Source organism: Xiphophorus couchianus, chromosome 21, assembly GCF_001444195.1.
Source record: "Xiphophorus couchianus chromosome 21, X_couchianus-1.0, whole genome shotgun sequence".
Classification (NCBI taxonomy): Eukaryota; Metazoa; Chordata; class Actinopteri; order Cyprinodontiformes; family Poeciliidae; genus Xiphophorus; species Xiphophorus couchianus.
In genome coordinates, this window is record NC_040248.1 from 13,803,947 (window position 1) to 13,829,874 (window position 25,928).

At 37.9% G+C, this 25,928-nt stretch overlaps 4 protein-coding genes and 1 non-coding gene across 9 annotated transcripts in view; 3 read left to right on the plus strand and 2 right to left on the minus strand.

Annotated features, from left to right (window-relative positions):
* mtrr (5-methyltetrahydrofolate-homocysteine methyltransferase reductase) overlaps window positions 1–1,088 on the minus strand; it is a 36,864-nt gene extending 35,776 nt beyond the window's left edge. For 2 of the 3 annotated variants that reach the window (XM_028005469.1, XM_028005467.1), the window contains exon 1: window positions 535–627. The gene's annotated coding sequence lies outside the window, so the exon portion shown is untranslated. Of the gene's footprint in view, window positions 1–534; window positions 628–934 lie in introns of those variants that run through there. The other variant, XM_028005468.1, reaches the window with a different exon arrangement.
* Window positions 1,089–1,227: 139 nt separating this feature from the next.
* cct5 (chaperonin containing TCP1, subunit 5 (epsilon)) lies at window positions 1,228–5,197 on the plus strand. The gene is made up of 11 exons (XM_028005471.1): window positions 1,228–1,473; window positions 1,844–1,904; window positions 2,034–2,198; window positions 2,816–3,014; window positions 3,132–3,324; window positions 3,549–3,698; window positions 3,813–3,932; window positions 4,063–4,248; window positions 4,337–4,474; window positions 4,555–4,735; window positions 4,877–5,197. Exons 1-11 carry the CDS (start codon window positions 1,369–1,371, stop codon window positions 5,002–5,004), a joined length of 1,626 nt encoding a protein of 541 aa, XP_027861272.1. The 5' UTR covers window positions 1,228–1,368; the 3' UTR covers window positions 5,005–5,197.
* Window positions 5,189–11,481, minus strand: cmbl (carboxymethylenebutenolidase homolog (Pseudomonas)). Of its 3 annotated transcripts, none has more exons than XM_028005478.1 (6): window positions 11,461–11,481; window positions 6,882–7,096; window positions 6,677–6,784; window positions 6,429–6,571; window positions 6,257–6,348; window positions 5,189–5,722 (listed from the first exon to the last, which is right to left on the minus strand). In XM_028005478.1, the coding sequence occupies exons 2-6, from the start codon at window positions 7,094–7,096 to the stop codon at window positions 5,543–5,545; spliced, it is 738 nt and encodes a 245-aa protein (XP_027861279.1). In that variant the 5' UTR covers window positions 11,461–11,481; the 3' UTR covers window positions 5,189–5,542. The 3 variants fall into 3 exon arrangements, with proteins under 3 accessions (XP_027861279.1, XP_027861280.1, XP_027861278.1); XM_028005479.1 differs by lacking the exon at window positions 11,461–11,481 and adding an exon at window positions 11,036–11,147; XM_028005477.1 differs by lacking the exon at window positions 11,461–11,481 and adding an exon at window positions 8,675–8,804.
* trnat-agu (transfer RNA threonine (anticodon AGU)) lies at window positions 9,825–9,898 on the plus strand. Its single transcript has one exon. It is a non-coding gene; the product is annotated as a tRNA-Thr (tRNA).
* marchf6 (E3 ubiquitin-protein ligase MARCH6) lies at window positions 11,232–25,826 on the plus strand. The gene is made up of 25 exons (XM_028005466.1): window positions 11,232–11,387; window positions 12,416–12,515; window positions 12,979–13,052; window positions 13,239–13,382; window positions 13,934–14,006; window positions 14,111–14,279; window positions 14,554–14,740; window positions 15,302–15,363; window positions 15,447–15,479; window positions 15,593–15,644; window positions 15,777–15,835; window positions 15,924–16,004; window positions 16,133–16,201; window positions 19,682–19,756; window positions 20,041–20,175; window positions 20,260–20,480; window positions 20,790–20,927; window positions 22,097–22,313; window positions 22,910–22,979; window positions 23,197–23,378; window positions 23,910–24,044; window positions 24,145–24,234; window positions 24,416–24,548; window positions 25,119–25,254; window positions 25,465–25,826. Exons 1-25 carry the CDS (start codon window positions 11,369–11,371, stop codon window positions 25,550–25,552), a joined length of 2,742 nt encoding a protein of 913 aa, XP_027861267.1. The 5' UTR covers window positions 11,232–11,368; the 3' UTR covers window positions 25,553–25,826.
* Window positions 25,827–25,928: the final 102 nt, after the last annotated feature.

Consider the following 25,928-nt stretch of genomic DNA (forward strand, 5'->3'; position numbering starts at 1 on the left):
TAATGTTACAAAAGGCAATTCAAATGTTTTAAAGAACAAGAGAGTAATTAAATACACTGAAAGAAATTAGAAATAGAATGTTGCCACATAACAATCACAAACTTTAATGAATGTGATTTGGGATTTAATGTGAAACACAAAGTATTGCACAATTAACATTTGGAAGGATAATGTTAAAATGCTTATAAATGTGTAACTGACAAGTGTGGCACGCATTTGCATTCTCTATTTACTATGTGCAACCAGATGCCCTCAAAGGTTCCCTGATTAATAAAGAGTCCACGTGTTTATCATTTTATCTCAGCATAAATCAATGAGTCGTATGAAGGCTCCACAAAGTATTAAGGCAGTAATTTATGCATATTCACAGCATAAGCAGTATTTTAAAATTTATAGTATAATGCGTGAGCGAAAAGCAGTAAGACACAACCTTGCAATGAGTGTAGCTAAACAAAACATCTGTTGATGGATGACAACAGATAAAATCTGATTATCTACTCGAAGTAGGAGTGTGTACCAGATGTATCCTCTTACCAACATACTTGGACAAATAACAGGCAGACGGCCACAATAACACCTTCCAAGCTGGGTAAAACCTGCACAGTCTGACCGGAATCATATCAACAGCACACCGGAAATTACGTCCAACTTTCACGTTGACAGCTGTATTCATAACAGCACACGTGGGAGCCAAATGTGTAGATTTTGTCACTTATAAACAAAAAGAAACGGTCACCGGCCACTGTGAAAACTAAAAATGAAATACAGCAAGTTCAGAATAAAGTTCAGAAACTAAAACACAGTTATCTGAACTCCGGTTCATCTCTTGCTGCAAACATTTGCTTCCGTTCGTACAAATGAAATACTATTTTACGGCACCGCATAACTTAGACAATATAGCTAATAGACATTTATTCTGTAGAACGGCCCTTACCTGTTTAGAATGGCTTTACAAATTCACCTCGTCAACACATTTCCATTGACTTTATTTTTCTGAATTCACGCGAGATCAGAGCGCCTGCTGAGCTTGAACGGGATCGGAATAAACCACGTTGTAAAAAAAGCACTTTTTGCTAATGTTTTTCTAAACGGTCGTCATGCCAATGTTGTAAATAATTTTTTTTATCAAGCATAATGGTTCATTATTTTAGACAGAAGAGTAAACTGTACATTTATTAGACGATTTTTGAGAATTTATCGAGGCACATTTCTGAGTATTTGGTTCCGCCCTCCCCGCCCGTGGAGCCTTCCAGAAGTCGCCGGCAGAACCGTGCGGCTTGCAGTGTAGCAACACTCCAGAACAACATCTTTAAAACTCACTTTTCTAAGTACTGAGCGCACATAGCGACTCTTAAATCGTCACTCAACATGTCCTCGTTGGGCACACTGGCATTTGATGAATATGGCAGGCCTTTTATCATCATTAAAGACCAAGACAAGAAGACTCGGCTAACGGGAATTGACGCATTGAAGGTACAATGGGCTAGCTAGCAAAAAATTAGCATTATGGCTAACTAGAAGTGAATTTGATGTTTTCTTATTATTTGAGTTAAGTACGAGAGGCGTTTAACCTTAAATGCTTGCGGTAAATGCATGGGTATGTCCTGAAAGCCCACCTGATTTGCATTAGTATCGTAACAGCACTTGAAAGATTTGTAAGCAGTCATGCTAACATGGAGGCCCATGTGCTCTCTGTACGGCGTTGAGCCAGGGGTGTTGCTTCACAGAGCTCTACCCACAATAGTCAATGGCGATGTGCATCACCTTTGTTATAGAGGTGGGGAATTATTAAGTGATAAATTGATGAAATTGTTGGCTAACTTCAAATATTATGTTTTTATAGTCTCACATCATGGCAGCCAAAGCAGTCGCTTCAACGCTGAAAACATCTTTGGGACCTAACGGTATGTAAGAACTATCCACTATGCTGTCATTTTGTTTTATAAGGGTCTTCGAGTGGCTTTTATTTCAAACCTCTATTTGCTATATACAGTTAAGTGTATTAACATTCCTCTTTAACAATTATTAATTAGGTCTGGACAAAATGATGGTTGACAAGGATGGAGAGGTGACTGTCACTAACGATGGAGCCACTATTCTCAGCATGATGGATGTGGACCACCAGATTGCCAAGCTTATGGTGGAGCTGTCCAAGTCCCAAGATGATGAGATTGGTGATGGAACCACTGGAGTTGTCGGTATGTGATCTGGCGCAGATGTGATGGTGCTTCTGAATCCATTCTGCTATAATTATTCATTTACAAAATAGTCCTGTACTCAAATAAAAACTGTTGATATCAGGTAGGGCTGCTACTAACAGCTTTTTTTTTGGAGTAATCCAATTAATGTTTCAATTAATTCAATCATTAATGTAAAGATATTGTTCTTAAAAATATATATGTATTTTCTCTCTACTTATCAGGCAATTTTTTGCATTAATTGGATCCAACAAAGTTCATTGTAAACACACAATTGATACTTTTCAAATGTCAAGGATGGTGGTTCTGAAGTGTTAATGAACAGTCAGAGTTCTGTGTGGAAGTCAATAGAACGAAGTTGTTTCTATTAAATCCTTTATTTAAGATGGGATGGGGAAAAGAAGTAGCATATCCCTGTAATGTACATGTCAACTATGTGTTTTTGTCTTGTTCTTATGGCGTTAGTGGCCTTCCTTTGTTTGTAGCTTGATAGGAAGAAGGTTTGTTAAGATGGGGAAAACATGCCGGAAATTACTCAGCTCAAGAATCGAACATGGGACTTTAGCCTCTAATTTTAGATGGTAGATTTTAACTTAGACATTTTTATTTTGTTTCAGTGCTGGCCGGAGCACTGCTCGAGCAGGCCGAGCAGCTGGTGGACCGAGGGATCCACCCCATCAGGATCTCCGATGGTTACGACCAGGCTGCATGTGTTGCTATAGAGACACTAGACAAAATGGCAGAAAGTTTTCCCTGTGACCCCAACAACACTGAACCTCTCATCCAGACTGCCATGACAACACTGGGATCAAAAGTGTAAGTCATAAGGTTTTTGGGTTCACAGTAACATTTGTGGGAGATCTTTTTATTTCCTAACTTCACATAATCAATCCCGTTAGTTATATTGAATGTTTTTTTTTTCTTGTTTTCTAGAATTAACCGGTGCCACAGACAGATGGCAGAGATCGCAGTGAATGCAATCCTCACTGTGGCTGACATGGAAAGGAAGGATGTAGACTTTGAGCTCATCAAGGTGGAAGGGAAAGTAGGAGGAAAGCTGGAGGACACACAGCTCATCAAGGGTGTGGTAGTTGACAAAGAGTTCAGCCACCCTCAGATGCCCAAGGTATAAATATGTATGAATAATATTTTGAGAGAATTCCTGTCTTTTTTGTTAATCATCTTTTAATTATCTGCTTCTAATTTTCCTCCAGCAAGATGAAATATAAATTATTTGTAATTTATTTAATCAGATTAAGAATAAATAAATAGGATGAAGATCAATTTGATTACCTGCATCTGATTTAGCTGTATCGTAACAAGGCAAATGTTTCCTTCCTTTTTTATAAGGCTCTAAATGATGCTAAAATCGCTATCTTGACCTGCCCGTTTGAGCCTCCAAAGCCAAAGACCAAGCATAAGTTGGATGTGACCTCAGTTGAGGACTACAAAGCCCTGCAGAAGTATGAAAAAGAAAAGTTTGAAGAGATGATCCAGCAGGTAAACGCCCCAATTACTGTTCTGCTTTAGATTGTTACTAGAGCTGATTGTCGTAACGACTTAAATGTTTGATTAACTCACTTGGTATAAACAATGTGTGTGTGTTTATTTTAGGTCAAGAGCACTGGTGCTAACTTGGCCATCTGCCAGTGGGGCTTTGATGACGAGGCGAACCACCTTCTGCTGCAAAACGAGCTGCCTGCCGTGCGCTGGGTCGGCGGGCCAGAGATTGAAGTAAGAAATTGTTAAAATTTGCCGAAAACCTTAAAGTCAAACTTTCCTGTACTCTTTCCACCTTGATTATCCCATTAAATCGAGTATATTACTTACTAATTACTCGGTATGTTTTATGTTTTTGGTGCAGTTGATAGCGATAGCCACCGGGGGGCGGATTGTGCCGAGGTTCAGTGAGCTGACGCCAGAAAAGCTGGGCACCGCCGGCTTAGTGAAGGAAATCTCCTTTGGCACAACTAAGGACCACATGCTGATGATCACAGAATGCAAAAACACCAGGGCCGTAACCATTTTCATCCGTGGTGGCAACAAAATGGTGAACACCTACCATCCCTCACCCTGTAAACTACGTATTTACCTTGGCGCATGTTGGTTTTAATCAGCTCTTTCATGTTTGATAATAGATCATCGAGGAAGCTAAGCGTGCGCTCCATGATGCTCTGTGTGTAATTCGCAATTTGGTCAGAGACAACCGTGTTGTTTACGGCGGCGGAGCGTCAGAGATTGCATGTGCTCTCGCTGTGAACCAGGCGGCGGATAAGGTACGACTTAGACAATTGATGTAAAAATCTTGATGTTGACACTTAGACCGTTTTGTACTTACTTCGGTTTTCTTCAACAGTGCCCATCATTGGAACAGTATGCCATGAGGTCATTTGCTGATGCTCTAGAGGTCATCCCAATGGCGTTGGCTGAGAACAGCGGTCTCAGCCCCATCCAGACTATGACCGAGGTCAGAGCCAGACAAGTAAAGGACAACAACCCTTTCCTTGGCATCGACTGCTTGCACAAAAACACCAATGGTAAGGCGTTTGTGCTTTGTTCTTTGATCTGGATATTTGAGAAACAAATAATTATTTTTTTTTTGGTCTACCAACATGAATTAATTGAGAAAACCTTCAAGGCCTCATTTAGCTTAATTGGCTTTGTTTCATCTTGCACAGACATGAAGCAGCAACATGTAATTGAGACCTTGATTGGCAAGAAGCAGCAGATTATTTTGGCTACCCAGGTGGTTAAGATGATCCTAAAGATAGATGACATCCGAAACCCAGGAGAGAGCGAAGACTGAAGCTCCCCGACTGAAGGAAAGCAGCTCAAGTGTGCTCTGGAAGGGTTAAATGTGTGAGCTGTTTCAGAGGTCCTTGGCACTTCCTCGAGCTCCATGTCCACATCTCACTGCGTATTGCTATTTATCATTTGATACATGTCCAAGCTTTATTCGTTACAAAGTCACCAATAAAACATTTGACTGATGAAATTTCCATGTGCTTCACTTTTATTGACATTCAATTATTGCTTATACATTCACCATTTACAGATTTTAAATATTGATATTAAAAATCTGATCATTTCATTGAGTATATTTTGTCACTGTGTTTATAGTGTTTCTGTACTGCATTCAGTCTGTTTTTGGCATACATTCATGATTTATTGGTTAAAATATTTTTTTCATAAGAAATACTTTCATCCAGACATTAAAAAAAATACATGTGTATGATGTAATATCAACCACAAGATTACATAACCCACTAATCAATAACCATATTAATCTGATTATGTGTTTTAAGGCACTATTTTAGCAATTTAAACTGATTTATTTCACATATTTAGATGTATTTATTGAGCCAGTTGAGCATATCCTTTCTGGCCTCCTCAATTTGGGGTTTATCAGCTGGATTGATGTCCTCTCTCTTGCGGTGAACAAAGCCATGGGTCTGTCCAGGAAATACTTTCAACTGGAAGTCTACTGTACATTTCCCTTTCAGATTTGCTTCCAGGGCACTGACCTAATGAGTGAAAGAACAAGTCTGTTTAAGCACACAAACTACAGTATACTACAATACAGTATATGTATTGCACAGTATATGTGCAATATCTCAGAACATTTTTGCATTTTGTCACATTGAAGTCTTAAACATTGAAGTGTTTCAGTAGAATTTTAGGTGATAAAGCAACACAAGGCAGTACTTTATTTTTGAAGGGTACTTTATAAATATTTTCCAAAACAATGGCATTTCTCCTTTACTGCAATTTTTATACTTCTACAGTCATTAATGGATGGTACATGGGTAATGGGGCGGGGGGGTATATACACAAAGGTATGCTGTATTTTTCCAACAACTAAAAATTGCACATCTTAGGTTGATCTATTATATAAAACTTTCATATGCACTGAATCTTTTGGTTACACAGTGAGAAAGATTTCAAGAAATATCACAATTTTTGAAAGGGTCTATAGAAACACTCCAAAGTTAATTAAAAACATTCTACATAAAAAAAAATCATGAATTCAATAAAAGTCAGAAACAGAACACACTGACCTGATCCAGGGGGATGACGTTATCGTTTTCTGCAAAGATGAACAGTGTCGGGCTCTTCAGTGAATACCTGTCCTCTCTTTCACGAACTATTCCTGCAGAGTAACACGTAAACCCCATTCTGAATCCAACTTAAATATTCAATATTATATGTTCTGCTGGTTAAACAACGTACCATAAACAGACACTCCAGCTTTGATTTCAGAATATAACAAGGCCAAGTAATGTGTTGCCACTCCTCCCCAGCAAAAGCCTACTGTTCCAATGCGCTTGGCTCCACACTGCTCCTTCAGGTACTTCAACACAACGTCTACCTCTCTGAGAAGGAAATAACTATTAGACTCATGCATGACGTTAAAGACTCGAGATAAGCTCTGCACAATAAGAGTCCACCTAGATAAGTTGAACTGAAAGTGTACTCACTTGTTAATGTCAGTTGGTTTTTTATCCTTAAGCCACTCCTGAAATGTGGACCAGTCTTTGGTTGGACTCCAAGGTTCCTTCCCGACAAAGAAGTCGGGACAAACAGCACTGCACAGGACAAAACGTGGAAAGTGACCATCAGGGCAAATAATATAACAATCCTGATGCATTTTTCAGTTAAAATACAGAAGTGACGTTTACATACGTATATCCATTGGCAGCCAGCATATCAGCCATATATCTGGTGTTGGGAAGCTCCCATCCAAAGATGTCTTGGATGACAATCACAGCCTTGTCCGATGTGGTGGAGGGTTTCACTACGTACGCTTTGATGTGCTCAATCTGGACCTCCTGGCCCAGCCCTCCGTAATCAGACCGATCACCAATATCACAGGGACATGGCTTGGCCTCGTTTGCCATCTAATAACACACACACAGACATAGTATGATGGAGATGGAAAGTGTCTCTATTCTGTCAGAACAAATATTTGTAGGACATAACACCTAAGGATAAAGGGAATATGTTGTGTGACCTCAGGTTAATTTGGGAAAATAACATACATTTTTAATATGGGCTGGAAGGGGTCACAATCCAAAGATGTCAGTTAAAAGTACTAATATCAGTAATGATGAAAGAAAGTACACACGTAACAAATAAAAAAATAATAATAATAGGTATATCATGGAGTCATTTATTGGAATAAGTAACTGAAGAATTCAATTGGGAAATTATTCATATTTAATTTAACTTTGATTTAAAATAATGTACAGTTATTTCACTTGCTAATGAATTATTATTGGCTCTCTACTAGTTGAATTCCTTTCTAAATTTGAAATTCAGTTTTAAAGATCAGGGACGACTTTTTTAAAATAATTGTGACTCCATGACCTCTGTGGTCTTTAATAAAGAATACGTAACTTGGTTTTATCAAGTTATCTGCTGAACTCGGATGAAGTCAGTCTCCACTCCTCTCATCAATCAACATGCTTTTCAGACCACAGGATGTGCTAAGGTGACAAGGCAAATCTTTGGTCCGACCACAATCGGACATTTCATAACTGGAATAAAACTGACAAATGTATTCTATTGTGTGTATTCGTTCCTAATGAAAACAGTGGCAGACTGAATAACGTATTAAATTACCTAATGAATACGTTGGTGTAATTAAGGTGAAAAGTTAATGACTTGTGGAACAAGATGTTACAGCATTTGGTAGAATAGCAGTGACCTTGTTTCAATTAGTCTTCTTATCCTAATACTCTTTATGCAAATCACGTAAAAATGGAAAATAAATATTTTGTAAATTTTACAAGCTACGGCAGATAAACAGGGTTTGATTGTAGAAAGACAAAGAAGAGATGCTGGATGACTGAGGAAAGCAAGAGAGAAAATAGAGACCAAAGGAGCAGTTCCCATAGCAAAAAAATACATTCTGCTATATCATTTTTTGTGGGTACATATTTATCATTCTCCTATGTGAATTTTTAAAATATAATCTCATCTTATTACCTTAATCAGTTACTAGGAGTTTCAACATCGTGATGAAAAGCAATAGAAAAAACAATGCATTGCGTATTTTGTTCATGTTTAAGTTTTTACGGTAAAAAAAAAAAAAAAAAAGAAAGAAAGAAAGAAAGGAAAGAAAAGCAGTTTGAGGACTATGCTTTTGTAAACTGTCTGGCAACGCCTATGGTTATTATCGAAGCCTCTTAATATCAATGCATGTAAGAAATCTGCGATTTAAGCCTTTTAAATCTTAATTTATGCCACCACGGTGGAATGAGGAAAGCTCAAGTTTTGTCACACAGTTGCTCACTTAGGATCATTATGGTAAAAGTTTCTATGTTACGCAACAGTGACGAAGCAATTTGCAAGAAAACCTCTATCGATCTTTATGGGTAATAATGGCTTATTTTCTAAAAATGTGAGAATTATACGGATTTTTAAGCATTCCGTTAGCATTTTGAAAATCAGCTTGCACTAATTTAGACACATACCGTATTGTCCTGCGGGTTTCCAAAGTATAGTAATGGTCAATGTGAGAAAAATGAAAGGTTTGCAGACTCTGACACAATGAATGGGCTACTAGAATAAATAACTGGTCACGTGACAAACATCAACCTGCCAAGACTTTCTTGAGGTTGGTTTCAAAATAAAAGCATTTTTCTTTTCTTCATACTACAAAATAAATTCCATTTTGTTGTAATGCAAGAAAGTTTCAGTGTTTGATGTTTATCAAGTGTTTGCTTTGCAGAAACTGAAAGGGGAAAATTTAGATTAACAACATGAAATTCAAACTGAAGATCAATGATCAATTTTACCCAATTTATTTAGAAAGAAGTACTGTCACAGCAAACAAAAGCAGTTAAGGATAAAATTAAGTTCTAAAGCGCCTTTAATCGATTCTGAGTGATATTTCTGTTTCTCAAATCTTCCTAGTCTTCTCAATAAAATGAATCAGTTCTCTTACATTAAAAAAAGTTGTCTGTTTTCATTGAACATAGAGATATTTTTGCAAAGTTTAAAGACAGTGTGGTGAGTTTGAACAAAAAGATTGGTATTTTATTCATTTATTTTTTTTAAGCCCACTTGTTCTTGCAGAGTCTAATTTTATCAAAGTTCAATCACTATCTCAAACTTTCTAAAAATAAAATAAAACAGGTTTTGTGCAGAATTTGTTATTTTACTTAGGTTAAAACGTATTCAGGGTTCCATTTTAGTTGCATGGTGACACTGAAACTTTTAGAATAAAGCTATTTCTTTTAAAGGGCACTCCATTGCACTCCACATGTAGAAACAGTCCTAAAACAAACAAATCGTTCAAATCAAGCTGCATTATATCAGACCTACAATTTGTGTGCATTTTAAAATCCTATCTTAAGAAATTATTCATTTCAATTTTATACAATTTTGATGAGAAACTTGACATGAATTAATGACGCTATAGCCAACTCTTCTTTTGCTCTATGTAACACAAGGATATTGTTACTGTACAATGTTCATCAGTACTTTGCTATTTCCACATCCAACTTCTCGTCCTCTGTTTGTGGCAATTTTTCTGATGCAAAAGAAACCAGCTGCCATATATCTAACAGATCATGATTCCGGTTTTCAGCTCAGTGTAGTCTGTATGATGCCTTAAATATCGGCGCCGTGGCTTAGTTGGTTAAAGCGCCTGTCTAGTAAACAGGAGATCCTGGGTTCGAATCCCAGCGGTGCCTTTTCATTGAGAATAAGTGATCCTGTAATTATTACTGTCAAAACAATTAATTTATAAACAGATTACACGCAACTATCCTCATGAAAACACTGTCAGGTGTCATTAAAGTCTCATTCACTTATATTAGCTCATTGCTAATTTCTCTTGGAAACAAGATATATGTCTTTATATCTTTTATGCGGTTGGAAGAAAAATGTAAAAGATCCAAGGAATGTGGTTTCATGTATTACAAAATTATTTGAAAAAAATCTGTGCATAGAATTAAAAAAGGTTAAAAAATTAATACCTGGAAATGCAAACAAAAATAGAGAGGAGAGTCTTTATAAATTTTTGCATCTCCGTTAACCGAGCCTAGAACTACAGCGGTAAGAAGACTTGACCTTTTATCTGCTCGGGAAAGAGACAGAAGACGCCCAGGTTTTAGCTTCACGAAACTTGTACAAGTATCCTCCAGTAGGTGGGGCTATTACCTGAAATTGGACACCTTTCTAGAAGCATCATCTGAGAGAAACCTAGCAAAAATTGTCCTAATGGAGACATGTTCATTTTAATAAGACTAATACATAGCTGTCTTTAAACAGTGAAATGTTAGCCTAGATTTATTGATAGTTGTTGTTTTGTTTGATTTTATGCCGTCGCAATCGATACACTGTAATGAAGTAAAACAGTCATGACACAAGCTTGACAGCGGCAGGGATGGGCTTTCTGCCCCTGTTCTGGTATCCCAACCATTTGGCTCAGCTAACCAACAAGATCCGGCTCGTCCGCCTCACAAACATATCTTTTGTGTAGCGATTATAATTTGGCCCTCTTCTGGTACGGTTCTATTAGTAAATGTACAAATACGCACATGCAAAATATATATGCTTTTCCAGGAAAGTAATACTAAACTGCACGTACAAATTCGTTAAAATTGCATAAGATTCATTCCCTCTCCGCACAGAATGAACTAATCTGCTCTATTAAGTGTGCCCGCTCTGCATATCGATTACTTTTATTATTATTACATTTACTTATCTCTATTTTCATTTGTAATTTTTCCGCTTACAAGCCTTTCACAGACAGATTCTGTCGTTCATTTAAACGAGCTGGCAAACAGCAGTGACTCAGTTACGAACAACACGGCCGTAACGCTTACGCATGCGCTGTTCCGTTTAGCAATTAGCCGTTTGTCGTCCAGGTCCAAGCTCTCGAATTAGCAACACAATTTTCCCGAGTTTCGGTCTACTGTGGAATAGAAACATTTCCCGCACCAGAAATTAGGTGTTCCAGGCGAAAGGACAGAACACAACAAACACCTCGGTGTTTTCTGCTGGGAAACCATTTCACGACTGCCAATGCATCCGAACTGTAGGATACAGTCGTGTCGCTAGCGTAACACAGCTAGCTTGGCGATATTGCCTGTGTCGTTAATGGGTTCACGGTACGAGACTACCCTATTAGAGAACGTCATCGGTGTTTAGTCAATAACATGGACACTGCCGAAGAAGGTGAGTCTCTTTTTGCTTTCGAATCGGTGGTTAACAGCAGTCAGCTTCTGAAATTCATCTTTTAGAAACAAACCTGCTGCTCCCAAGCAGTTCTCCTAATGGCAGATGATTAGCAGCGGCTGTCAGTGAAATGTGAGGTAGATTCGAGAAGGCATGAGACCTGTATCAAATGTTATTTTTGTGCAACAAAGCTCCGCGTGATTGTAGATTTGGCTGAAATGTATTTTGATGTTGAGAGCGTTGGAGAAAAAAAAAAAAAAAACCCAACAGAAATTACGGATGATATCATCACTTTACTGTTATTTGTCCTTAAGCTTAGCTTTGCATAATAGTCAAGTACACTGCCCAGATCTAAACCTTAATCCAGTTAATAAATAAATCAACTAATAATGAAATGCTTACTTGAATTCTACTGGGGAAATTGTACTTACTGTTCCAGGACGTGTTTTTTTATTCTTGTTGTAAGTTAGCATCGTTCTCAGAATATGATAATGTCGATATCAACGTATTTGCAATAAGGTTTAGTTGCTTTTAATTAAATCTGTGGAAAAACACACTAGAAAATAGGAGAGGGATTTAGAAGAAAATACATTTTAAAAAGAAAAAGGGTCAAAAACAGAGAAAACTTAAAACATAACCTTAATAAATGCGGTGTATGTTGTTTCTTTAGTTTATACACCATAAGTGTTATTTTGTTTTAGCCATGTAAAATTTCCTGGCACTTTTCCTGGCGTCTGATTAATCAGATTTTAAAACCATAGGAACGGACTGAGGGAAATTTATATGTCAACCTGTAATTGTAAGTATTGTAGTGTAGTAGTGTAGATTACTCACCCTTAGTTTCTCCCTGAATCCAGTTGAATCTTTATGTAATTACTTATCTGTGCATATCTTAAATCTATAATCCAAAACATTGTTTTTTATTTAAAAGTTAAGCAACATTTTACATTGATATCTAGTAATTGTTTTTATTTCTAGCAATATCAATTGGTCTCATGTTCTGTGTTTTTTTGTTTTGTTTTTTCCAGCGGATATTTGCCGTGTGTGTCGCTCTGAGGGGACCCCAGACAAACCCCTGTACCATCCATGCGTGTGCACCGGCAGCATCAAATTCATCCACCAGGAATGGTATGTGTCAGACTCAATCCTCTGGTCCGATACCTATTATTTTTTTCAAAATCTTTGCAAGTGTCTAAATTAACAATTGACCCAGAAACCTTTTAATAGAGAGGTCTTTTGGTTAACCTTTTGCATTATTCAAATATTGAATCCATTAATGCCTGATTGTGTTGGGTGTACATTTTATATTCTTGAATAATGAAGCAGGTGTCTTCAATAGGCCTTTAAATCTGATCTGAGCAACTTTTTTCAATAATAATATAACAAGGTAATGTTAAGTTAAACCAGAAATTTATGAACTAATCAAGCTCAGAGTGTTTTCAACGTACCAATACACCTAATATTAAAGGCAGTTTTCTGTTTTTAGATGTTCTGATATTGTGGTTTCCTGTCAATATAAGTACTGTACATGATATTTCAGGGATGACTGGCATTTTTCTGTATTTATTTATTTTTCTTCTAACGTCTGCAGTTTGGTCCAGTGGCTGAAACACAGCAGGAAGGAGTACTGTGAATTATGCAAGCACAGATTTGCTTTCACACCAAGTGAGTCCATCCATTAGAATGTTGGTTATCAACATGTTTACTATTTGAGTATAGATCTATACAGTATTAGGCCCCATTATTAGTGATATTTCTTTAGCTTGATTCATGCATTCAAACAATATGAATTGTAAACAGAATGTTTTACTCTTGTCAAGAAATCTAACTTTCTTCTTCTGCCCACTTCAGTCTACTCTCCAGATATGCCCTCACGTCTGCCCATCCAGGACATCTGTGCTGGCCTGCTGACCAGTGTGGGTACAGCCATCCGCTACTGGTTCCATTACACGCTGGTTGCTTTCGCATGGCTTGGAGTGGTTCCTCTCACTGCATGTAAGTGATATTCTGTCATTACTTGCCTTGTTAGAAAATTGACAAGAAAGGGAAACAAAAATATTTTTGGAAGGTTATTATTGTTTTTTTTTTTTCTTAAAGTGATTCAGATTTTACCCAAAACAAATGAACCAATTAATTAAAGTTTGGAGTGTGAGCGTTAGTAAATTAGTAGGTGTTGAAGGTGTACCCAGGGCAGTAAGAACCAACAGAGACACGCAGAGGAATCATCACGGTCCAAAACAGGGATTACTTCACAATCACTGTACCACACCTATTGTGTAATCAAATCAACAGGAGACTCCCATTGGAAAAGCTTCACCAGGATTAATCGACTTGTGCTGATAAGTTATTTAACCTTTAACTGATGCAGCTTTTAGTTTCTCACACCTTTAGAAACAAGAGAGAAGTCATTCTATGCCTCATTAGTTAGGAAAAAATAAGCATAAAGCAACAGAATGACTGAATCAGTTCAAAATTGTATTAATAAAAATCTAATAACATTTTATAAGGATAAAACTTGTTTAATACTGTGATCTCTTTATTTTCAGGTCGCATCTATAAGTGTCTTTTTACCGGCTCTGTGAGCTCTCTTTTGACACTGCCGCTGGACATGCTCTCTACGTAAGAAGAGATCATTTCCTATAAATGGATGATTCCCTGTTTGGAATTTTGAACAGTTTAGTTGCTGTTGTTTGCTTTAATATATTTCTGTTGTGTTTCTGCAGAGACAACCTCCTCGCAGACTGCCTCCAGGGTTGTTTTGTTGTCACTTGCACTCTGTGTGCATTCATCAGTCTGGTGTGGCTCAGAGAGCAGATTGTCCACGGTGGCGCCCCCCAGTGGCTGGAACAGCACCAGCCTCCGCCCCCTAACCTTGCTGGACAAGCCAATGAGGTACACAACTTCATGTATAAAAAAAAGTGGACATTAGAAACTTCTAGACTAATATAACAATTGTATGTTTGTTGACTACTTAAATAGTATAAAGTGCAGGTTACAATTTATGTTTTCACAAACTGCAAATATTGGCTAATCATTCCAGACAACATCCAACATAAATAGTGAAAACTATACATATTATGATTTCTCATTCTTCAGTTAGTCAGATATCGAATTATTCAATAACTTTGGATTTAATAGTCCTGTTGGTCCAATATTTCACCCTTAGGGTCAAGCTCAAGGTCAGGGAGCAGCTGATGAGCCCCCTGGGGCCCAACCAGACCCCGCTGATCCTCCGGCTCAAAACGAGGCCGAGCCTGAACCCCCTGATGGCCCTCCAGACCAGCCTGATGACCCTGAGCTGGAAGAAGAGGGTGCACCTGCTGAAGATGGAGAGGCCAATAATGGAGCTCAAGGTTTCCGTATAATTTATCATATATTAATGCTTCAAGTAAAACAGAAAAACGAGTCTTGTTTAATTTTGACTTTAAAACTAGAGCAACTGTGACCTTTACTTATTACCAAGTTGTTACTTTTGATAAGTTATGTCCGAAAATAAAAATAAGTCTCACCATGCACCATGGAAAAGTTTATATTATTATTCTGTAAAACAGCAAAGCTTTCCTTGAAGCGGTAGATTTTGCAATCCAAAATATAATTATTTTTGAAAGACTAAGCAAAATATTTGTGTTTGCTCTATTCGCAGCAAATACAACTGTTCTGTATTCGCGGCTACAAATGCAGAATATTTCACCTGGAATAAATATGTATTGGTTTTTATTAACATTATGTTTACAAGACATATTTTGGAGTTGAAATTTTCACAGAACAATTTATTATTATACATTTGTCAATTCTGAAGACAAATTTCTTTTCACCTTTATGTCTTAGTTCCTTTGCAGATATTTTCCTCCAAAATAGTGACAAAATAATAATATTTGCTACATTTGAGTGTTTTACAATTTTTTTTGCTTTAGATGACATGAATTGGAATGCCTTGGAGTGGGACAGAGCAGCAGAGGAACTAACCTGGGAAAGGGTAATGGCATGAAATCAGTAATCCTTTATGTCTAAAACGCCAACCTGTACCACATTGAATTGTAACTGTTGTTTCCCATTTAGATGCTTGGTCTGGATGGTTCCCTTGTATTTCTGGTAATTTATATTTACACTACTTTCTGTGTGATCTGTTTATTATCTTATTAATTATTACCTATAAGGTCCAACAAAAGCTTTTCCTCTTGACACAACTTGTCTTTGTTTAATAGGAGCATGTGTTTTGGGTGGTGTCTCTCAACACACTCTTTATTCTGGTATTTGGTGAGTTGACTGAGACAAAGATGTGTAACAAGCATCATTATAAACTGCACTTAACCATAATACTCTTGTTATTTGTTTTGGGTTTTTTTTTTACAAAAGATTTACTGTACATTTTTGCTCTTTGCTTATTAGCATTTTGTCCCTACCACATTGGACACTTCTCCGTTGTTGGCCTCGGCTTCGAGGAATATGTAAGACTCCACCTTTACTTTATCCCACTATGAGACACAGTTATGCTGTGGGATTTAATCTTTTGTTGTTGGTAACACTATACTTTAGGTCCAAGCATCTCACTTTGAGGGCCTAATCACGACGATTGTGGGTTACATACTGCTGGCCATGACTCTCATCCTGTGCCATGTATCCTTTGTTCTAAGATCAATACCCCATGTAAAATGTTTAATATTCAAAATAAATTCTAATAGATTAATTTAGGCCATGTTCTCGTGAAAATATCAACCGAAAGATATCCTTAATGGATATTCTAGGGACTTGCTGCTTTGGTCAGGTTCCAACGTTCCCGGCGTCTCCTGGGAGTCTGCTACATTGTTGTCAAGGTAACCTCTGCCTTTCTGCTTTGTTTTTTATACTTGTATGTGGAAACATGCACTCCTTTTCTGTGTTTCTACAGCAACAAAGGCCTGAATATTTTTTTGCTAATATAAACAAAGTGAGAATATAGAAAAAACTCTTTATTGTTCAGTTTTGTTGTATTCTTAGAATAAACAGAGTGTAGTCAAGAGTATTTATAGGTGTTAAATTCTTAAAATATTGGACATTCTTCTATACAATATCAGTTACCATTTTAAATGTAACTGAGTAACCCTGACAAAACCTATGGGCAGCCTTCTATAATAAATGGTGGGGAAAATATCTATTGCCACAAGTTTTCCAGCTGTGGTAGGCTGCAGCTTTAAGTACAACACAATAGAAATGACAAAGCATTCTACAGTTCTTATCCACAATGACAGGAGCTTCTGCTCTTTGTATTGTTTTATTCATATTATCCCCCCATCTGGTTTCTCTATAGTGCATTCTGATGGTTATTAAAACACACTGTTCACATATGCTGCATACTTCTATCAGACCAGCTTTGTGGTCACCTCGTGATATTTGCATGCTTGGTGTGCTTGTGTTGACATTGTACACTTTCCCATACACATGTACTGTGTGGTATGACAGTGATATTATGTATATAACTGAAACCACTGTGAACTTTTCCACTTCATAAAGCTACAGCAGTTCTTCTGAATCAAACAAGATGATTCAGATTTATGTTTTCTTTTTCTTTTTTTTTTGGTTGTAGAGTCATTTTTTAATTCAGAAAGTATCAGATGGGCGTGCCGTATGAGGGGCCGTTTAGGACAAAATTTACGTTTTGTCTCTCACACACTACCAAAACGTCTCGCATACTCCAAAAAAATAGCCACGCACACTCCAAAAAATTACGTTTTGTCTCTCACACACTACCAAAAACTCTCGCATACTCCAAAAAAATAGCCACGCACACTCCAAAAAATTACGTTTTGTCTCTCACACACTACCAAAAACTCTCGCATACTCCAAAAAAATAGCCACGCACACTCCAAAAAATTACGTTTTGTCTCTCACACACTACCAAAAACTCTCGCATACTCCAAAAAAATAGCCACGCACACTCCAAAAAATTACGTTTTGTCTCTCACACACTACCAAAACGTCTCGCATACTCCAAAAAAATAGCCACGCACACTCCAAAAAATTACGTTTTGTCTCTCACACACTACCAAAAACTCTCGCATACTCCAAAAAAATAGCCACGCACACTCCAAAAAATTACGTTTTGTCTCTCACACACTACCAAAAACTCTCGCATACTCCAAAAAAATAGCCACGCACACTCCAAAAAATTACGTTTTGTCTCTCACACACTACCAAAAAGTCTCGCATACTCCAAAAAAGTAGCCACGCACACTCCAAAAAATTACGTTTTGTCTCTCGCACACTACCAAAAACTCACGCATACTCAAAAAAAATAGCCACGCACACTCAAAAATTACTCACGCACATTCAAAAAATACTCAAATTGCGTATACACACACTACTAAAATGTCACACACACATTCACAAACGTTAACCTTCTCGCTCACATACACTGCTACCAGCTCGCGCACATACACTACTACCAGCTCGCGCACATACACACAAACGTTAACTTTCTCGCTCACATACACTGCTAACAGCTCGCACACACACAGACGTTTATCTCTCACATACACAAGACTAAAGTTGAACACACACACAGTACTAAGACTCGTTTTATGTATGTGTGAGAGCGAGACTTTTTATGAATGTGTGAGAGCGAGACTCTTTTTGAATGTGTGAGAGTTGTCACGGAAGAGGCGGGGCATAATTTTTGGATCAAACTGCGCATGCGTAGATCCTAAACTATAAGTTTCGATTGTTGACTCACTGTATGTTCTATTACTTAGTATATTTGTGCTTTTAAATATATATAGAACGTTTAACTTTCTTGTAGATTAAATGTGCTATAGAAATAAATGAATCTGATTGATTGATTAAAAATAGCAAAATTGCTGTAGTACAATCTGTCCACTGGGTGCCAGTATTACAGGAATTATTAACCGGCGCCAACTAGTGCCGAAGAAGAAAGAGTTTGCTATACCGAACATGGCTAACTCTAATTCGAAACGAGAGAGAATTGGTCAGGCAGCTGCCATTTTAAACAATTAGAGTTAGCCAACTTATAGTTTAGGATCTACGCATGCGCAGTTTGATCCAAAAATTATGCCCCGCCTCTTCCGTGACAACTCTCACACATTCAAAAAGAGTCTCGCTCTCACACATTCATAAAAAGTCTCGCTCTCACACATTCATAAAAAGTCTCGCTCTCACACATACATAAAACGAGTCTTAGTACTGTGTGTGTGTTCAACTTTAGTCTTGTGTATGTGAGAGATAAACGTCTGTGTGTGTGCGAGCTGTTAGCAGTGTATGTGAGCGAGAAAGTTAACGTTTGTGTGTATGTGCGCGAGCTGGTAGTAGTGTATGTGCGCGAGCTGGTAGTAGTGTATGTGAGCGAGAAAGTTAACGTTTGTGAATGTGTGTGTGACATTTTAGTAGTGTGTGTATACGCAATTTGAGTATTTTTTGAATGTGCGTGAGTAATTTTTGAGTGTGCGTGGCTATTTTTTTTGAGTATGCGTGAGTTTTTGGTAGTGTGTCAGAGACAAAATGTAATTTTTTTGAGTATGCGAGAGTTTTTGGTAGTGTGTGAGAGACAAAACGTAATTTTTTGGAGTGTGCCCGGCTACTTTTTTGGAGTATGCGAGACTTTTTGGTAGTGTGTGAGAGACAAAACGTAATTTTTTGGAGTGTGCGTGGCTATTTTTTTGGAGTATGCGAGAGTTTTTGGTAGTGTGTGAGAGACAAAACGTAATTTTTTGGAGTGTGCGTGGCTATTTTTTTGGAGTATGCGAGAGTTTTTGGTAGTGTGTGAGAGACAAAACGTAATTTTTTGGAGTGTGCGTGGCTATTTTTTTGGAGTATGCGAGAGTTTTTGGTAGTGTGTGAGAGACAAAACGTAATTTTTTGGAGTGTGCGTGGCTATTTTTTTGGAGTATGCGAGACGTTTTGGTAGTGTGTGAGAGACAAAACGTAAATTTTGTCCTAAACGGCCCCTCATAGTGCCGTGGTGGCGTAGTGGTTAGCGCGACCCGTATTTGGAGGCCTTGAGTCCTCGACGCGGCCATCGCGGGTTCGACTCCCGGACCGACGACATTTGCCACATGTCTTCCCCCCTCTCCTTCCCCGTTTCCTGTCAGCCTACTATCATATACGGGACACTAGAGCCCACAAAAAGACCCCCTGGAGGGGTAAAAAAAAAAAAAGAAAGGATTAGATTCACACTTTGGATAATTTGCCATTATAAAATGAATTAACTCTGCAGCCATGCATTATAACTGATATTAGAATGAAATGAATGTGTATATAATTGAATGAATTAAAATGGCTGAAATAAACATGCTCTGCCAAAGGTTTCTTTGCTGGTTGTCGTGGAGATTGGAGTTTTCCCGTTGATCTGTGGCTGGTGGCTCGACATCTGCTCTTTGGTAAGACTCTTGATCTGACTTTGTTCCTGATATCTTGCATGTTGTTTTATGCTTAGGGGTGTTTGGTAGTTCGCTTTAGAGGCCAAATTTGGATTATAAAAAGCAAAGCTTTCTGTATTCTGATAGTTTTATGAACCTTAAAATGACTACTTGCAGTAGCTTGTGGATCAGACAGAAGAAATTCTAATTCTCTGAGTTAATACATTGAAAGACTGATTTATTAGACCCAAAATGTGATTAGATTTCTTTTTGGGTTTTTTTTATGTTACCGTCTTTGTCTGCAGGAAATGTTTGACGCCTCATTGAAAGACAGAGAAATGAGTTTCAAGTCAGCACCTGGCACCACCATGTTCCTGCACTGGCTTGTGGGTATGGTGTACGTGTTCTACTTTGCGTCTTTCATTCTGCTTCTAAGAGAGGTGAGACCTGGTCTATTTTTGTGTATTTCAGCTTATAGTCATTTCACATTAAATTGATGTTAACATAAAATCCATCTCCATCAGGTTCTGAGGCCCGGAGTGCTCTGGTTTTTAAGAAACCTCAATGACCCGGACTTCAACCCAGTTCAGGAAATGATTCATTTACCCATCTACAGACACCTGCGGCGGTTCATCTTGTCTGTGGTGGTCTTTGGCTCAATTGTGTTGCTGATGCTGTGGCTGCCAATCAGACTTATAAAAGTGTTGATGCCCACTTTCCTCCCATACAACGTAATGCTCTACAGGTAACCGGCAAGCAAAGCAACATTTTAGATCACATTTTACAGAACTGGAACTTGTTCTTTCTGCATCTAAAGTGGTTTGACAAACCACTTCCTTTTTCATGCAGAAACGCACAACTTCTCTTAAGTTTGTGAACAAAAAAAGAAATGTTGAGAGTATAGTCAACAAGGGGCTGGACAAAAACATCTGTTGTGACTTGTTTGTTTTGAATGTGTCTGTGTGCTTTAGAAATGAATAAATATTATGGTAAATTAGTTGGTTGGAGAACACCATCAAGTCATTCTGTAATTATTTTACATCTTGTCTTTCAGTGACGCCCCTGTCAGTGAGCTGTCTCTGGAGCTCTTATTACTTCAGGTTGTCCTCCCGGCTCTGTTAGAGCAAGGACACACTCGCCAGTGGCTGAAAGGTCTGGTCAGAGCCTGGACAGTCAGTGCTGGCTATTTACTGTAAGTCAAATCCTGAACGGCATTAATATTTAAAATGTTGATAGTTTGTGTGCTCATCACAAATGTTAATCAGCATGTACAGGTGCTTTCCAATGGCATTTTCTACCACTTTTCATTTTTTCTCATGTTGTCACCTTGGGATTTCAGGTGACAAACTAGTGCAAAGTTCTGAAGTTGAAGGAAAATTATACATGGTTTTTAAAAGGTTTTTCAGATATTAATCTGAAATGTGTTGCATGATTTTTTTTGTCAACCCCATTACTATGATGCTGAAAATAAAATCCCATTTTAACAAACCGTCATATGATTAAAGAAGTGAATTGATCAGTGTGTAATTTAACCCTATGCCCTATAAATACAGCTGTTCTGTGAAGGTTTTGGTTTTGCTCAACTACGTTAGTGGGTAAACAAAATCATAAAATGTGGATATGTTTGAAGAAAAATTAGGTGGTGATTTAAACATCTGGTTGAGATCTGTTCAGTTCATCACCAGAAAATGTAGAGTCTGGCACAGCTACAGACCAATCAAAACATGGCTGTCCACCTGAAAAAGACAAGCTAGGCAAGCAGAGTATCATCATCATAGACGCAGCAGTGGTAAATCTGGAGGAGCTGTAGAGATTCACAGCTCAGGTTGAAGCATCACAAAATCTGACTTTTATTGAAGAGCATTAACCAAGTCATAATAATTCTCATCAGTAGTTTGGCAAAAGAGACTAAGGTTTACATTTACATGCAAAATCCAACTTGTGGTTAAACTTTGTACATCACCTTGGATTGATTGTCTCCATGGACAACCATGAGCCCCTTTCACAAAACAATTCAAGATGTGACCTAGACATCTTTTGGCCATACCCAGCGTTTTCTGAACGAGGTAGTCACAGTTGGCTGACTTGTGTGAGGAAAGTCCTTATCAGCTTTTGACACACATTATTTCTTGCCATTAACACACAGTAGAGGAATACAAATATACACCAGACCTTACAAAAAATTGAAAACCATATCTGTTTCCCTCCAGTTCACAATTACACACTACTTTACACGTTCAAATTAATTTTTTTTTATTTTTGTACTTCTACCACAAAGACACAGCAGGGTATGTGAACAACTAGCAACATATGGTGTCCTTTTATTCCTGCCGCTGATCAACCTCTCTTTTCTGTCCGCAGAGACCTCCACTCCTACCTCCTCGGTGAACAGGAGGACAATGATGCCAACCAGCCTGCAAACAACAATAACAACCCTCCCCACGGTCCTCATAACAACAATAACAACCCAGCCCCAGCTGTTGGGGAAGGACTGCATGCAGCACATCAGGCCATCCTACAGCAGGGGGGCCCAGTGGGTTTCCAGCCATACCACCGACCCCTGCGCTTCCCATTCAGAGTGAGACAGTCCTGTGGTTTTTAACATGCTTTACAATCATCTCTAGCTTACTCAATCCTATTTGAAATTTTTTACCACTCTGAAAAACACAAAACCTTACAAAGTATTTTTGCCTAGTTTATAGTGCAAATATCTTAGCACACTTGAAATTTAACAAACTTGTATGCAAATAACTTTCAGATAGACATACGAGTTTGTTTGAAGTCAATAATTTGTTAATATTGATGAAAAAGTACTAGTTTCATCCACTGGCAGATTATTTCCCTTATAACATGGGAAAATATCTTGTCATAAGTGAAATAATCTGAACTCGAACTAGTACTATTTATTTTAGAACAAGCTCCTACATCTTGCTTAAGTTACTTGTAATATTTGCACTGGAAACTAGACAAAATACTTGGTAAGATTTTGTGTTTTTGCATTGTACACAAATTGCTCATAATTTGTACATCCTAAAGATACTATCAGAAAATCATAAAATGTTTTTTCCTTTTCTCCAACTTTAAAATGTAAAGAAATCATATGTTTCTGAAGACTTCTATGCAATTGTTGTAAAGTATGAAAGTTACTTACGTGGTTTGTCCTCTGTTCCCTAGATTGTGCTCCTGATTATTTTCATGTGCATCACTCTCCTATTGGCCAGTCTGGTGTGCTTAACTCTACCAGGTAAGGAGTGATGTCAAACAACTAAACTAACAGATAAATTAATACTTTGTTGAACTCCACCCAAACCATAATGAAAGGTCTGCCTCTTTCATATATACACATAATGATAAGTCTTTCCTGAACTATAATAAGTGAGGAGAGTCTTTTTTTTTTCCTCTGTTACCACTACAAAGTTGGATGTAATGTGAATAATTGCTCTGCCATGTGTGTGTTTCAGTATTTACAGGCCGCTGGCTAATGTCCTTCTGGACTGGAAACTCTAAAATCCATGAGCTGTACACAGCAGCGTGTGGTCTGTACGTCTGCTGGCTCTCGGTGCGTGGAGTCACTGTGTTGTTGGCGTGGATGCCACAGGGACGCATCGTAATCATTCACAAAGTCCAGGAATGGACACTCATGGTGAGCAGCGGAGTCTCAAGCTAAGTTTTAATAAGCAAACAGGACCAGTGGGAATTATTAGCTTTTCAAAGTACTGTGACTTGCTTTATAGAAAATAAGCATTTAATTAATTGTTGAGCAGATAGAATAAAAAGAAAATCAATATAGAATTGTTTGTTGTGGCTTACAATTTAAAGAAAAAAATTATTTTACATTGACATTTTTGACCCATGTAGCTAAAAATGTGTACATCAGTGCTATAAAATTTGATGCTGCAAACATATTTAAAGAGAAATTTATAAATGTTTGTTTCTTAACTGTATTAGAGCAATTATGTATTTTTTGGAGTCTGAATGAAACTAAATTTCCTGCAAACTTGGAGGAAGTATTTATCTAAATCAGTTGGAAAATTTACACAAAATGTCATTAATCTTTTGAAAAAAAAAAGTCAGATTGTTGCTTCTCTGTCATTTTTTTATCCAGTGATTATATATTTTTTTGTCAAAGACCAGTGGGGGATCACTCTTGTCTTTGTTTATATTACTCATGTAGATCCTGAAGACCCTGGTTGTGGCTTTGCTGGTTGCTGGAGTCATCCCACTGTTACTGGGGCTGCTGTTTGAACTGGTGATTGTGGCCCCACTTAGAGTACCTTTAGACCAAACCCCTCTGTTCTATCCTTGGCAGGTAGGATTATATATGCATACAAGATTGTCATCTCACCAATTTTTCACTTAAACGTGCATTAAGAAGTTCTTATATGCTCATGTCTTGACGTTACTTTCAGGATTGGGCTCTTGGAGTTCTCCATGCCAAAATCATTGCAGCCATCACCCTCATGGGCCCACAGTGGTGGCTTAAGGCTGTAATTGAGCAGGTAAAGTATTAATGAATATGAAATATAAATATGATCCTTTTTAAATTTCCTAATTTAAAAAGTATCTGCTGACTGAGATTAAATTGCCTGTTCATTTTGTCTTTCTGTGAAGCCCTGAGATGACTTCTTTTGCTCAGTGGAGCTTTGATCTGAATCCTGTTAACTCGTCGCCTCTTCACAGGTTTATGCAAATGGAATTCGCAACATTGATCTCCAATTCATAATCCGAAAGCTGGCAGCTCCTGTTATCTCAGTCCTGCTGTTGTCCCTGTGTGTGCCGTATGTGATTGCTGCCGGAGTGGTTCCTGCTGTCGGTCAGTATTAGAAATGCTTTTTATTTTTATCACTTTAGACCACAGATGTCAAACTCCAGTACTCAAAGGCCGCTGTCCTGCAACTTTTAGATGTGCCTCTGCTGCACCACACCTGAATATAATAATTAGGTCATTAGCAAAACTCTGGAGAACTGATCTACACAAGGAGGAGGTAATTAAGCCATTTCATTCCACTGTTTTGTACCTGTGGCACATCTAAAAACTGCAGGACAGCGGCCCTTAAGGACTTAAGTCCTCAAGGGCCGCTTGAGTTCAGTCAGTCAGTCAGTTCAGTCATGTGCTTTAGATGCTTTAGACCACTTTAAATTTATATGACACTTTCTTTCCTCCACAGTATCTAAACAACATATACACTCACATATGTATATGGACCCTTGCCCCTCCCACTCACCTCCCCTACAGAGTTTCGCTAAATGTCCATAAACAAATTCCATCTTGCATCCAACTACTTTTTGTCGTCATCCACACACCTCTAGCCTCATTCTGGTGATCACTTTTAGTCAGGACTAGGAGAAAAGTGAAGAGCATATAGTTGTATTTTGTTTCCAGGTGTTACCCCTGAAATGGAGATCCTGATGCAGAGGAGAATCTATCCATTCCTCCTGATGGTGGTGTCACTCATCGGCATCCTGTCTTTCCAGATCAGACAGTTTAAACGACTTTATGAGCACATCAAAAATGACAAGTATGAATGTTTGTCTTCCATCATTTTTTTTTTAACAATTCTACAATCTTTATTTGTGTAATAAATTCTAGGACTCTTATTTTAATTTAGTCTCTTTTGAAACATTTAGCATTTTATGTCTTGATAGAAACATAAAATGCTTTTTATTCTTCAGCAAATCTAATTGGTTGTAGAAAAACGTCAATTCTGACATGTATTCTCCCAATGCAGGTACCTGGTTGGTCAGAGGCTTGTCAACTACGAAAGGAAATCTAGCAGAGCAAACTCTATCCCATCCTCCAACCCCATCGCAGAGTAACATCTTTGTGTCCAATGTGTGCCACGTTTTTGCACCAGTTACCCACTGAAGACCACCCCCCCTCTGCACAGAGTAACTGTAGAGGGTATAAACATCATGTGTATTGTCATTCATGCCTTGCTTTTTGTGAAGCGCCGCCTCATAAATTGTACATGTGTAAATACTTTGAAAGCAGACTTTGTCTTATGAAAAAGGACAGTTGTGGATTAATGCAATGACCATTGTACATCTTAAAACCTGTATGTATAATTTATTAAATCAAAGTGACAGTTTACATTTTCTGTTGTATGTTTTCAGCAAAATCTGTGTGTGTGTGTGTGTGATTGCTCAGCAAAGTCACCTGGTAAAATTAGGATGGATAATTTTATTCTAATCA